Source organism: Lampetra planeri, chromosome 50 (assembly GCF_965212315.1).
Source record: "Lampetra planeri chromosome 50, kcLamPlan1.2.h2, whole genome shotgun sequence".
Classification (NCBI taxonomy): Eukaryota; Metazoa; Chordata; class Hyperoartia; order Petromyzontiformes; family Petromyzontidae; genus Lampetra; species Lampetra planeri.
Genome location: NC_136156.1, coordinates 4,213,986 through 4,226,032, shown reverse-complemented (window position 1 = coordinate 4,226,032; position 12,047 = coordinate 4,213,986). Strand labels below are relative to the sequence as shown.

The following is a 12,047-nucleotide window of genomic DNA, read 5'->3' as shown; positions in this document are numbered from 1 at the left end:
ACACCAACTTAGTGTGTCCTACACACTTAAGCGGTTGTGCTTTCGCTAAGTTGTCCTCACCTGAAGAAGGACGATTGTGTTGGGTCCGAAACGTCTTAATTTATTTAAAATTTTCACCTACGTGACTTTACCGAAAAAAACAAGAGTATGATACACCATCATGATTGGAAGTCACTATTCATCATTACCTAAATAAAGATCAGCATAATCATCATCATCATCATCATATCAAAGGCACATGTATAGGTTTAATTATAATTGTTTCGATGAGACGTTTTACCCGTGACTCTACCACGGGCGTGACGCACGGGAAAGGAGAGAGAGAGAGAGGAGCGGGAGAATCAGAATGAGAATTTGTATTTGGACAGGTATGTTCACCACAAAAAGATTTGTTTTTACCAGGTGAAGACCACTGAGGTATTAACTTATACTGGTAGAAACCTCTGGTTACACCAGCCCACAGGAGATTATTGTGTCCGTCCGTCCGTCGTGCAGGGAGGGACTGGGTGGGGCGGGAGGGGCTGGGTGGGGAGGGGGTGAGTGGGGAGGGGCTGGGCGGGGAGGGTGGGGCTGGGTGGGGATGGGAGGGGAGGGTGGGGAAGGGCTGGGTGGGGGTTGTGGGGAAGGGCTAGGTGGGGTATTCTTAGGTTTTAATCTAGAATTAGGTTTTAATCTAGAATTAGGCTAGGTGGGGGTTGTGGGGAGGGGCTGGGTGGGGAGGGTGGGGAGGGGCTGGGTGGGGGTTGTGGGGAGGGGCTGGGTGGGGAGAGTGGGGAGGGGCTGGGTGGGGAGGGTTGGGCCGGGTGGGGGGTGGGAGGGGTGGGGATGGGTGGGGAGGGGCTGGTCACCCCGTGGTGCCCTTATAAAACTCAACGTTTAACCTACTCACGCCGGCTTGTGCCCGCCCTCACAGTCGGGCATATTTGCGGAATACGCCACGCCGCCGTTGACCCTGGCCATTGACCGAGCAACCCAACGTTCCCACCAGCTCCGCAGGAATGCGTTTTTTCAGGAGACAGAGGAGGAGGAAGCGGCTACAGGAGATCCTTGTCGCTGCAGCTGATGCACTGAGCGGCGTCTGTTTTCACAGTGGGCGGGGCTTAGAGGGGGGGGGGGCACACAGAAGTTGCGGGATTTACGGGGTGCCTGAACCGATTTATAGAGAGATGATGATTATGATGCTGATGATGATTCAATGCTGATAATGATTATGATGCTGTTGATTCTGATGTTATGACGCTGATGATGATTACGATGATTATGATGCTGTTGATGATGATGCCGATGTTGATGGAATGAAGAAGACGGTGATGAAGGCGAGCAACATTGCACGACTCCCGCAGGAATGTGTCCGGCGGCCCAGCGGCCCAGCGGCTCGGTTTCTTGTCGGCCGCGTGCGGTGGCGAACTAACACGATCACAACAACAAGAACAACAGCAGAGCTTTGTGACGTCATATTTGAGAGGGGGGGGGGGGGTCTGTCTTTTTGTGACGCCGTGTGACGATTGGGGCGGCGGGGGGTCAGAAATCGTCCAAAATCGCGTGACGTCATTTATGGACGGCCCCTTAACCCGCTAACAAGACGAGTTCGATTCCTGCCCTCGGCGGTAAGTGATATCCAATTCACCGAAGCGTACCTACCCACCCTTAACTAACCGTGTAACCTGACCATAATGGTGAAGTATGGTCAATCGCCCCAGCCCGTACCCTTTCCCCACCGACATATATCGAGATAGTTTAGATATGTTTTGCTGCTATATAGAATTTCCACACTTTGTTCAGCTATCATTTGTGGCAGGGTCGCTCCTGAAAAATGAGTTAGTGCCTCAGTGGGCTTTTTTCCTGGCAAGATGAAAAAGAAAACATAGTTTCGTTTAACTTGAATATTTCCCAGTGATGTGTCGACCTTTCCCATACTTTCTGTATTTGTCACGGTCTTACCCGCCTGTGACAAAGAGCTTTAAAGCTCATCGGATTCCTCCAGTAACAAATCATCATTCTGATTGCAACGCAGCAGCGGCGGATCGCCAGTCGCATGTGGCTTGTTATTAAATTAGACGGCGACGACAGTGATGGTGGTGAAGATGATGTTGGCATTGAGGCTCGCGAAACCTGTTCTACATTCAGAAGCTCCAGCTCACACCCACAAAGCCGCCCCCCCCCCAATAGCTAACCCCCCCCCCCATATCCGTGTTATGTAACGCGCAGTAATAATAATAATCCGTGCGGGTCATGATGGAGAATTTAAATGCATACCTGAGCACTTGCATGACTCTGCCGATGAGAAACTGAATGTCGAAACCGGTTCAGATGTTTTCCTATGTTGAACCAGTGGCTCAAGCGAGCACTGGCTCTGCTGATGACACACTCAATGTCGAAACCGGTTCAGAGGTTTGTGTTGAACCAATGGCTCAAGCGAGCATTGGCTCTGCTGATGAGAAACTGAATGCCGAAGCCGTTTCAGAAGTTTGTGTTGAACCAATGGCTCAAGCGAGCATTGACTCTGCTGATGAGAAACTGAATGTCGAAACCGGTTCAGAGTGAGTCCGTATCGCTTGTATAAAACCAACGCTGCTGAGAAGGTGCACTGTCAGAAGGCGGTATTGGTGGCTGGGACGAGTACAATTCTCCAAACACGAGAGTGAGTGGTGGAACGCGAAGCGGTGGAAGGTGGGGCAACCAACCCCCTTCTCTACCACCCTCGCCCCCCTCCTCTTGAGTCGCGCGCGCGGAGTCAATCACTCGATTCCAGCAGCGGAGACAACAAGGTGGGTGCAGGTGAGACACGGAGACACACGGGGACACACGGGGAGACATGGGGACACAGGGAGACACGGGGAGACATGGGGACACGGGGAGATGGGGAGATGTTCACATGGGGAAAGATGGGGACAGGTGGAGATGGGGAGATGGGGACACGGGGAGATGGGGACACGGGGGACATGGGGACACGGGGAGACATGGGGACACGGGGAGATGGGGACACGGGGAGACATGGGGACACGGGGAGACATGGGGACACGGGGAGATGGAGACACGGGGAGACATGGGGACACGGGGAGACATGGGGACACGGGGAGACATGGGGACACGGGGAGATGGGGACACGGGGAGACATGGGGACACGGGGAGACATGGGGACACGGGGAGATGGGGACACGGGGAGACATGGGGACACGGGGAGACATGGGGACACGGGGAGATGGGGACATGGGAACACGGGGAGACATGGGGACACTGGGAGACATGGGGACACGGGGAGATGAGGACACGGGGACACGGGGAGATGGGGACACGGGGAGACATGGGGACACGGGGAGACATGGGGACACGGGGAGACTTGGGGACACGGGGAGATGGGGACACGGGGAGACACGGGGACACGGGGAGATAGGGAGACATGGGGACACGGGGACACGGGGAGACACTGGGACACGGGGAGATGAGGACACGGGGAGACATGGGGACACGGGGAGACACGGGGACACGGGGAGACATGGGGACACGGGGACACGGGGGACACGGGAGATGGAGACACGGGGAGACATGGAGACACGGGGAGACATGGGGACACGAGGAGACATGGGGACACGAGGAGACATGGAGACACGGGGAGATGGGGACACGGGAGACACGGGGACACGGGGAGATGGGGAGACATGGGGACACGGGGACACGGGGAGACACGGGGACATGGGGAGATGGGGACACGGGAGATGGAGACACGGGGAGACATGGGGACACGGGGAGATGGGGAGATGGGGGCACGGGGAGACATGGGGACACGGGGAGACATGGGGACACGGGGAGACATGGGCACACGGGGAGACATGGGGACACGGGGAGACATGGGGACACGGGGAGACACGGGGACACGGGGAGACATGGGGACACGGGGACACGGGGGGACATGGGGACACAGGGACACGGGGACACGGGGAGACACGGGGACACGGGGAGACATGGGGACACGGGGAGATAGTTATATGATGACATAATGCATAAACATCGTACATTATCCTCCACCCTATATTCCTATGGGGTATTGTTTGCTGTTGTAACTTTGCCGATAACAAGAGCTTCACAGCTCATCGGATTCCTGCTGCAGTCTAAAAATAACGATGCTGATGCCGGTGACCGCGCGAGGCGACGTGGATGCCGCCTGCCCCCGCCGGGGTGATCGCGGCACCGTTCCCGTTCGAGACGAGCGGTTTCGAACGCGCGAGCGACTTATCGGCAGGCAGGGATTCAGCCACGACTCGAGTCAAGTTCAAGTTCATTTATTAGGTGTAGCCCTGTGAGCCATTCGGCTCTTGAATCGGGTGCAACCGCAACAAACAAAAAACAAAAACATGAACAAAAACATCTTAAAGTGAATATGTGACTAAGTGCAAACAGAAAATCCAAGAAAAGACAGCAAAATATTGCAGAAAAAAATCACCGTACACCAACGCTGTGTGCAAAAATCCCAGTGGGATGCAAGTCAAACAACCAACAACAACTTCTTGGTTTTTTCGGTAAAGTCACGTAGAAGGGAAGTAATAAAATAATAAAAATAAAACATAGTAAGATAATTCTCACGACGTTTCGGCCACAACGCAAGTAGCCGTCCTCAGGTGAAGACCAGGTCTGTCGGGGAGACATCGTCTGAATTATTTTATTATGTTTTATTTTTATTATTTTATTACTTCCCTTCTACGTGACTTTACCGAAAGAACCAAGAAGATGAATCCCTGCAGTCACGAAAGCTTTAAATCGAAACCAACAACAACCACAAGACAACTTCGATTAAGGCCATCAGTCTAACTCTGTACTACAACAAACAAACATGGCTGGGGTGGGAAGTGCCCCGATTGCCTTCGACTGGCGAGAAGGAGCCGCGTCTCCGTCGCCGTTGCCACGGTCTCTCTCCGTTCGCACGGCGCGCGCGGGACCTTAAGACGGTAGAGTAACTGCGGCGGCGATTTCGCGCTCGGCTGGTCGAGGCCAAGACAATCGCTACAGGAGTAGCGGGTGTCTCGTTTGGCCGTGTTGAACCGATGGCGTTGAGTTTGTCTCATCGGCAGTCAGTGCTCGCTTTGAGCCCCTGTGTCAACACAGGCAAACCTCTGAGCCGGGTCCGACTTTCATTGTCTCATCAGCAGTCGGTGCTTGCCTTAGCCACTGGTTCAACACAGGCAAAACTCTGAACCGGTTTCGACATGCAGTGTCTCATCAGCAGAGTCGGTGCCGATGGACAGCCCTGTGTAAGATACAAACCCGAGGCGGGGGAGCGGTGGGGGAGGGGGGCGGGGGATCGTCTGAGTTTGGGGGTTTTGTTTTCTTCCCACGAGCTGCGTTCGTTCACTTTGCTCGACTTCGTCCCGCGGTGCCGAGCGGTCAGCGTCCTTCGCTTCGTGGCCATTCCGAGTTCCCCCGCTTTTGTTTTTCTTCGTGTGTGTTGTGTGTGTTTTTGTGTGTTTTTGTGTGTGTGTGTTGTGCGAGTGTTTTTTTGTGTGCGTGGTTTTTGTGCGTTTTGTGCGTGTTTTTGCGTGTTTTTGAGCGTGATTTTGTGTGTTTTTGTGTTTTGTGTGTGTTTTGTGTGCGTGGTTTTTGTGCGTGTGTTGTGTGCGTGTTTTTGTGTGTGTGTTTTGTATGCGCACAGTAGTGTGTGTGTGTTTTTGTGCATGTGTGTTGTGTGCTTTTGTGTGTGTGGTGTGTGTGTGTTGTGTGTGTGTTTTTGTGTGTGTGTTGTGTGTGTGTGTGCATGAAAATCGGGTGACACATTGTGAACGACAGCCGTTGCGAGACACGCCGAGAGCGTCTCATCGGCGACGATCGTTGCTTCACTGCAGCTCAAAAGTCTCGGTGGCAATAGCCAGGAGCGGGGTTCAAGGGTTTGCCGGCCCGTGACCCCAGACACACGCGACCAGCGTGGTGGAGGTGTCACGCTATCCACCACCTCATCTGAGAACACCCAAACACTCATAACGGGTGGCGCTCAGGCAAGAGACAATCGGTCAAGGGTTGGGTGATCGGCGTGTTTGTTATATACCCCCCATTTACCCACTACCCACACCCCCTATACCCCCCACCCCCCAGATTTCTAAACAATTAACTCCGCGTCGCCCACCTCTCTCTTCTTGAACAGAGGGCATTGTCGCGCGTTCGCATCCGCGGCGAATTTCGCGAGAGAGAGAGAGAGACATCGTCACAAATAATCTCACCACCACCACGCCCGCTCTTTCAAGGCAGAAGAAGACCCAACGTAAGACATCATCGTCATCATCGTCACTCAGGAGGAGAAGGAGGAGGAACGTCAAGTGACGCGCGGCAGAGCGATCAAGCGAGCGAGCGTAGCCCGAGGGTGGGGGGCGGGCATCCCCATGGCGAACTCATCCCTGCAGATCGCCGGTATGGCGGTGGCGTTCGTCGGCTGGATCGGCAGCATCGCAGTGACTTGTCTGCCACAATGGCGCGTCACCGCCTTCCTGCCAAACTCGGCCAACATCGTGGTCGGCCAGGTGTTCTGGGAGGGCATCTGGATGCAGTGCGTCTCGCAGGCAACGGGCCAGCAGCAATGCAAGGTAACGGTCACATCTCTCTCACTCTCTCTCACTCGCTGTGGTCTCAAGGTGCACCTAGCCTGGCACTAAGCGCCGCGGTGACGTCACCGCGCGAGCAGTGGCGAACGGCGGCTGCTGTTGGTGGTGGTGGTGGTGGCGTGTCACGTTTACATAATAAATACAAAGGTTCCCCCCGTCATAGCCTTTGACGGACTGTTGGAGCAAGTGATGTTAGCGTGCAGCGGCTATTGTTGAGGCTGGCGTGTTCCACAATGGGACCGTCGTGCCCGGCCGTTTTTGTCTTCCCAGTGCAAATGTCTGATTTTACACACCGCACCAGACACTAATTTTAAGGCTGAGTGGGCGAGTAGGCTGTGATGGATGGGGCACGTGTGAAGGGGTGGTGGACGAGGAGGATCGGGGAAGCAACTTGGAGGTTGTGAATATGAGATATGAGGAGGTGGTGATGAGCAGGACTCAAAATGTTGTGAAGCGGGAGCCGTTTCCTGGCTCGCCAGCAAAAGGCGGCACACCAACAATGCAGCCTCCACCTAGATTTGAAGCTTTCGTGACTGCAAGGATTCATACTCTGAGTTCTTTCGGTAAAGTCACGTAGGTAAAACATGAAATAAAAATTAATAAAAATAAAATAATAAAATCACGACGTTTCGGAGGCAAGAAGACGGAAGCTTGTGTGGCCTCCGAAACGTCGTGATTTTATTGTTTTATTTTTAATTTCATTTTTTACCTACGTGACTTTACCGAAAGAACTAAGAGTATCGACTCCACCTGTTGCGCCTGTACGGGGATAGAGTGTTTCGCCCTCGCACGGCGTGAGTTTTCTCCGGGTGCTCTCTGTATGTGAGCTGCGTCGTTCCTCAAAGACGCCGGCGGTCATGGCCTTCCTTCCATTGAGCTCTGTCTACGATCTTTACTCAACAATGCTGCATCCGATTAAATTTTTTATTTTATTTTACTTTTATTAATTTTAATTTTTTCACCTACGTGACTTTACCGAAAAAACCCTAAGAATATGAATCCTTGCAGTCACGAAAGCTTCAAATCTAGAATTCTGCATCCGATTATCCGCATGCTCCCGTTTCCTCCGACTCGCAAACATTAATTGATTGGCCGATACCACTTTTAACACGCAATATATATAGGACGGCAGAGCTTGAGAATAATATGTGGCGATGGCTACTCGCCGCCGCTGTGTGGCTGCTGCTGTCTCCTCTTCTCATCCGTGGTTCCTCCTCCCCCTCCTGCACCCTCCGAGTGGCTCTCTCCTCTCTCTGTCTCTCTACGAGAGCGAGGAGCCGGTATTGTGCGGCGGTGGCGCTGCAAGTTGATGTAAATATTATTGTTATCCTCGTCGTCATTATTGATACACGCGGGAGTACCCGCAGTGCAGTTCGTTGAATCTCACAGCAGGGAGCACCACCTGCTCGCTCGCTCACTCGCTCGGAGTCGCGGTCCACGTGTAGTTACAACAACAATAATTTACTTTTGTAAAAAAAAAGGCAATTTCATCCGTGGCTCCCAATGCGCCACCGTGCTGTAGAAAGCAGGAAATAGAACTATGGGGGAGGGGGATAGAGTCCAGTTTATTCACTCGCTCAACCACTTACCCACTCACCAACTCACTCACCCAGCCACTCACTCAGCCACTCACTCAGCCACTCACTCACCCGCTCACCCATTCACTCACCCACCCATTCACTCACCCACTCACTCACCCACCCACTAGTTCACCAACTCACTAACCCACCCACCCACTCACCCACCCCACCCACTCACCACCCCACCCACTCCCTCACCCACCCACTCACTCACTCACCAACTCACTCATTCACTCACTCATTCACTCACACATTCACTCACCCACTCGCCCACCCACCACCCACTACCCACCACCCACCACCCACCCACTCATTCACCCACCTACTCACTCGCTCACCCACTCACTCACTCACCCACGCACTCACACACCCACTCACCAACCCACCCACTCACAAATCCACCCACCACTCACCATAACTAGGCTTGGGGGGGGGGGGGGTAGAAGCCAGTTTAAAGAGGCGAGTTTTCAAGGCTCCACTTAAATAGTCTTATTAGCGAACGGCAAAGCGTTGTTCCAAAGCTCGGAATATTCGCCGACAGAACCTCGATCAATACCTGCAGTTAAAGCCTCCAACTCGGGAGCCCTTCGAAGAAATCGATCCGTAGATCTCAGGGACCTCGTTTGGGAGAGCACAGCGATGGATCAGTTCCTGTACATCCTGCGGGGCTAACCCACCGAGCGCCTAGTAGGTCATGATCAGCATCAGGGTCTCATAGTTCACTCGGCACTTGACTGGTAAGCCGGGTCAAGGGACAAGCGGGCAGCTTGGGTGACGATGCGCTCGCGAAACGGTTCGCGCGGAAGGATTTCAGCGCAGCTGCGTTTTGAACGAGCAGTAGTCTAACCCAGCACCTCGCCAGGAATCCACCGTCGGCAAGTCGGACTTGCGATCCACTGGTCCCCGCCGGTTAGATCTCCAGGCGCGGAAGTTGAAACAGCGGGCACGTTTCTTAGCCAACACTCGCCTTACCCCCACGACCACCGCCCTAGCCTGTATACGCCCAGCGGTATTAGATGGGTACCCCGACAGATCGTCTACCATCGGTAGGTGGCGTGAGATGCGGTGGGGTAAAGTGTCGGTACTCGGAACTCTTCCAAGGCGTTTGGTCATCGTGGGAGAGTAGGCCGAATACCCTCAAAAGTGAGCTTCCTTCAGTTCAACTTTGCTGGAGACACCTTCCGTCAGCAGTGCCGTGAGCAGGGAATTGCAGGATTGAGTGGCTGAGTGGTTGAGTGGCTGAGTGGCTGAGTGGTTGAGTGGTTGAGTGGCTGAGTGGTTGAGTGGTTGAGTGGCTGAGTGGCTGGGTGGCTGAGTGGCTGAGTGGGTGAGTGGTTGAGTGGCTGAGTGGGTAAGTGGGTGAGTGGTTGAGTGGCTGAGTGGGTGAGTGGGTGAGTGGTTGAGTGGCTGAGTGGGTGAGTGGTTGAGTGGTTGAGTGGCTGATTAAGTGGGTGAGTGGGTGGTTGAGTGGCTGAGTGGCTGAGTGTCTGAGTGGGTGAGTGAGTGGCTAAGTGATTGGGTGAGTGTCTGAGTGGGTGAGTGGGTGGCTGAGTGATTGGGTGAGTGTCTGAATGGCTGAGTGGGTGAGTGAGTGGCTGAGTGATTGGGTGAGTGGATGAGTTGAGCTGAAACAATTATAATAAATCTGCGAGTCGTTAAGCGCTTGTACACCACGTGACAAATGTAACGTCTTTGGCTATGTCGGGTGGTGGAGGGGCTCGCGACACACACGTGGCCAGATCATTGAAATGGCCCAACCCCAAATACAATAAATTATAAATCCGAAAGCTGGCTGCGAAAGCCTATATATTATACCACGTGTTAAGCGAATTGTATGTTACATACAAATACATGACAGAGATATACACGTGTACACATCGATCATATAAATAGATTCGTCTCACGCTCCGGACACGCCTATGCCTATGCGCAACTCCCCTGCGGCTAAAATGTCTGCACATCTCGTGCCGAGCGAGTGGAACGTCACCCCCCCCCCCTTCGTCACCCCCCCCCTTCGTCACCCGCACGTCTATAGACCCACGGGTGGAGTGGTGGGGGGAGGGGGTAGAGACAGTGCCAGATAATATGTTACTCAGATTAACACGTGAATAACCCGACCGGCAAATGGATACCCTTTGCAATTTCGATGCATTCATTAAACCCCGACCCCGTCGCATGTGACAGTGTCACAAGTGACTTCATCGCATCTATCGATCTGTTTAATGAACGAAACAGGAAGATTTCTACGCAAATTTGACTGTCGCCTGATGAAGCTCGTTGCAATTACTGGCGAAACGTCGTACTCAGATTGTAAATGTTGTGGATTCGCTCTCAAAAACACCGGTGTTGCTGTACGAGTCACGATTTGGCACGTTCTGTTTACGTGTCAAACTTTACTAATTGGCTGTGTCGGGTGGTGGCGGGTGTAACGACACACATTTATATTTACGCGATCTAACCCAAAAAAACCCTATATTATGAACATGTTACTCATCGCAAGTACATAGAACTAATAATGCCCCCCCCCATCCAAATAAACAAAGTGAGTGGTTGAGTGGCAAACCACTCGGACAACTCCGGCTGCTCACACCGAGCAGATTGGAGCCCAACGCAGATCGAGGAGGTCGCTGGGAATCTCCTGCACGTGGCAGCAGCAGCAGCAGCAGCAACATCAGCAGCAACATCAGCAGCTGTGGGACTTGGTGGAGGGTGGCACAAGCGGTGGCGATGTTGATATCAATAGCTTCAAATGTTGACTTAAGACTTTCGTGACTGCAGGGATTCATATTATTTGGTTCTTTCGGTAAAGTGACATAGATAAAAGATTAAGTAAAACATTTTTTTTTAATAAAAAAATACAAAAACTAACTTTTGAGTTTTTGGTTTTCAATTTGAATGTTCAATTTGAATTTTATTATTTTTCTACTTAGATTTATTGAAACATTTGTTTTAATCTACGTGACTTTACCGAAAGAACCAAAGAATATCAAGAGCTTTGGCCACCGTGATGACGACGAGGACGACGTCTTCATCTTACCCATGCCCTCCACCCCCATCCTCCACCGTCCTCTCCCCTTGCACAGGTCTACGACTCTCTGCTTGCGCTCAGCCCGGACATGCAGGCGGCCCGCGGCCTCATGTGCTCCGGCGTGGCGCTGGGCACCCTGGCCATCCTCATCGCGACCCTGGGCATGCAGTGCACGCACTGCGTCGAGAACGAGCGCGCCAAGGCGTACATCGCCATGTCGGGCGGCTTCCTCTTCATCCTCGCCGCCCTCATCGTGCTCATCCCCGTGTGCTGGACGGCCAACGCCATCATCCGCGACTTCTACAACCCCAGCGTGCCCGATGCCCTCAAGCGTGAGCTCGGGGGAGCCCTCTACCTCGGCTGGGCGTCTGCCATTTGTCTCGCGGCCGGGGGGGCGCTACTGGCCTGCTCGTTTCCCCGCAGCGACGCGGGCAGCTACAAGCCCCCCACCAACAGGCGACTGTTGCCATCGTTTTCCGGTTTCATTACCAACAAAAACAACAACAACAACAACAGCGGCAATAACGATGGTGGTGGTGGTGGTGGCGGTGGTGGTGGCGGTGGTGGCCGAGCGAGTGCCGCCAGCAACAGAAATGCGCCCGGGCGCTCATACTCGCTCAAAGAGTTTGTCTAGAACCGTGTGCCTTTCTTTTTAGGGGGGGGGGGGGGGGGGGGGTGCAGCGGCCGAGCAGGCTGCAGCGTGGATACCGTGCAGGAGGATTGCTGCTTTCGTGCGCGCGGAAACGATTATGACTTCGTAATAGAGGTTTTCTTTGGGGTTAGATTGGCGTAAATATAAATGTGTCGTTAAACCCGCCACCACCCGACACAGCCCATTCGTAAGGTTTGTCACGT

The 12,047-nt window shown here is 53.4% G+C and overlaps 1 protein-coding gene across 3 annotated transcripts; it reads left to right on the top strand.

Moving 5' to 3' along the window:
• Positions 1-2,606: 2,606 nt before the first annotated feature.
• Positions 2,607-11,826, top strand: LOC144734189 (claudin-4-like). Of its 3 annotated transcripts, none has more exons than XM_078616273.1 (3): positions 2,607-2,768; positions 6,231-6,566; positions 11,248-11,826. In XM_078616273.1, exons 2-3 carry the CDS (start codon positions 6,366-6,368, stop codon positions 11,824-11,826), a joined length of 780 nt encoding a protein of 259 aa, XP_078472399.1. In that variant the 5' UTR covers positions 2,607-2,768; positions 6,231-6,365. The 3 variants fall into 3 exon arrangements, with proteins under 3 accessions (XP_078472399.1, XP_078472398.1, XP_078472397.1); XM_078616272.1 differs by having other exon boundaries at positions 2,607-2,778; XM_078616271.1 differs by lacking the exon at positions 2,607-2,768 and having other exon boundaries at positions 6,131-6,566.
• The last annotated feature ends 221 nt before the right edge of the window (positions 11,827-12,047 follow it).

What these genes read in the sequence shown, in the direction of transcription:
- LOC144734189 (XM_078616273.1), top strand. Translation starts at nt 6,366, where the DNA reads ATGGCGAACTCATCCCTGCAGATCGCCGGTATGGCGGTGGCGTTCGTC. An exon ending in CGGGCCAGCAGCAATGCAAG is followed by an intron (nt 6,567 to 11,247) that starts GTAACGGTCACA and finishes CCCCTTGCACAG; the next exon opens with GTCTACGACTCTCTGCTTGC.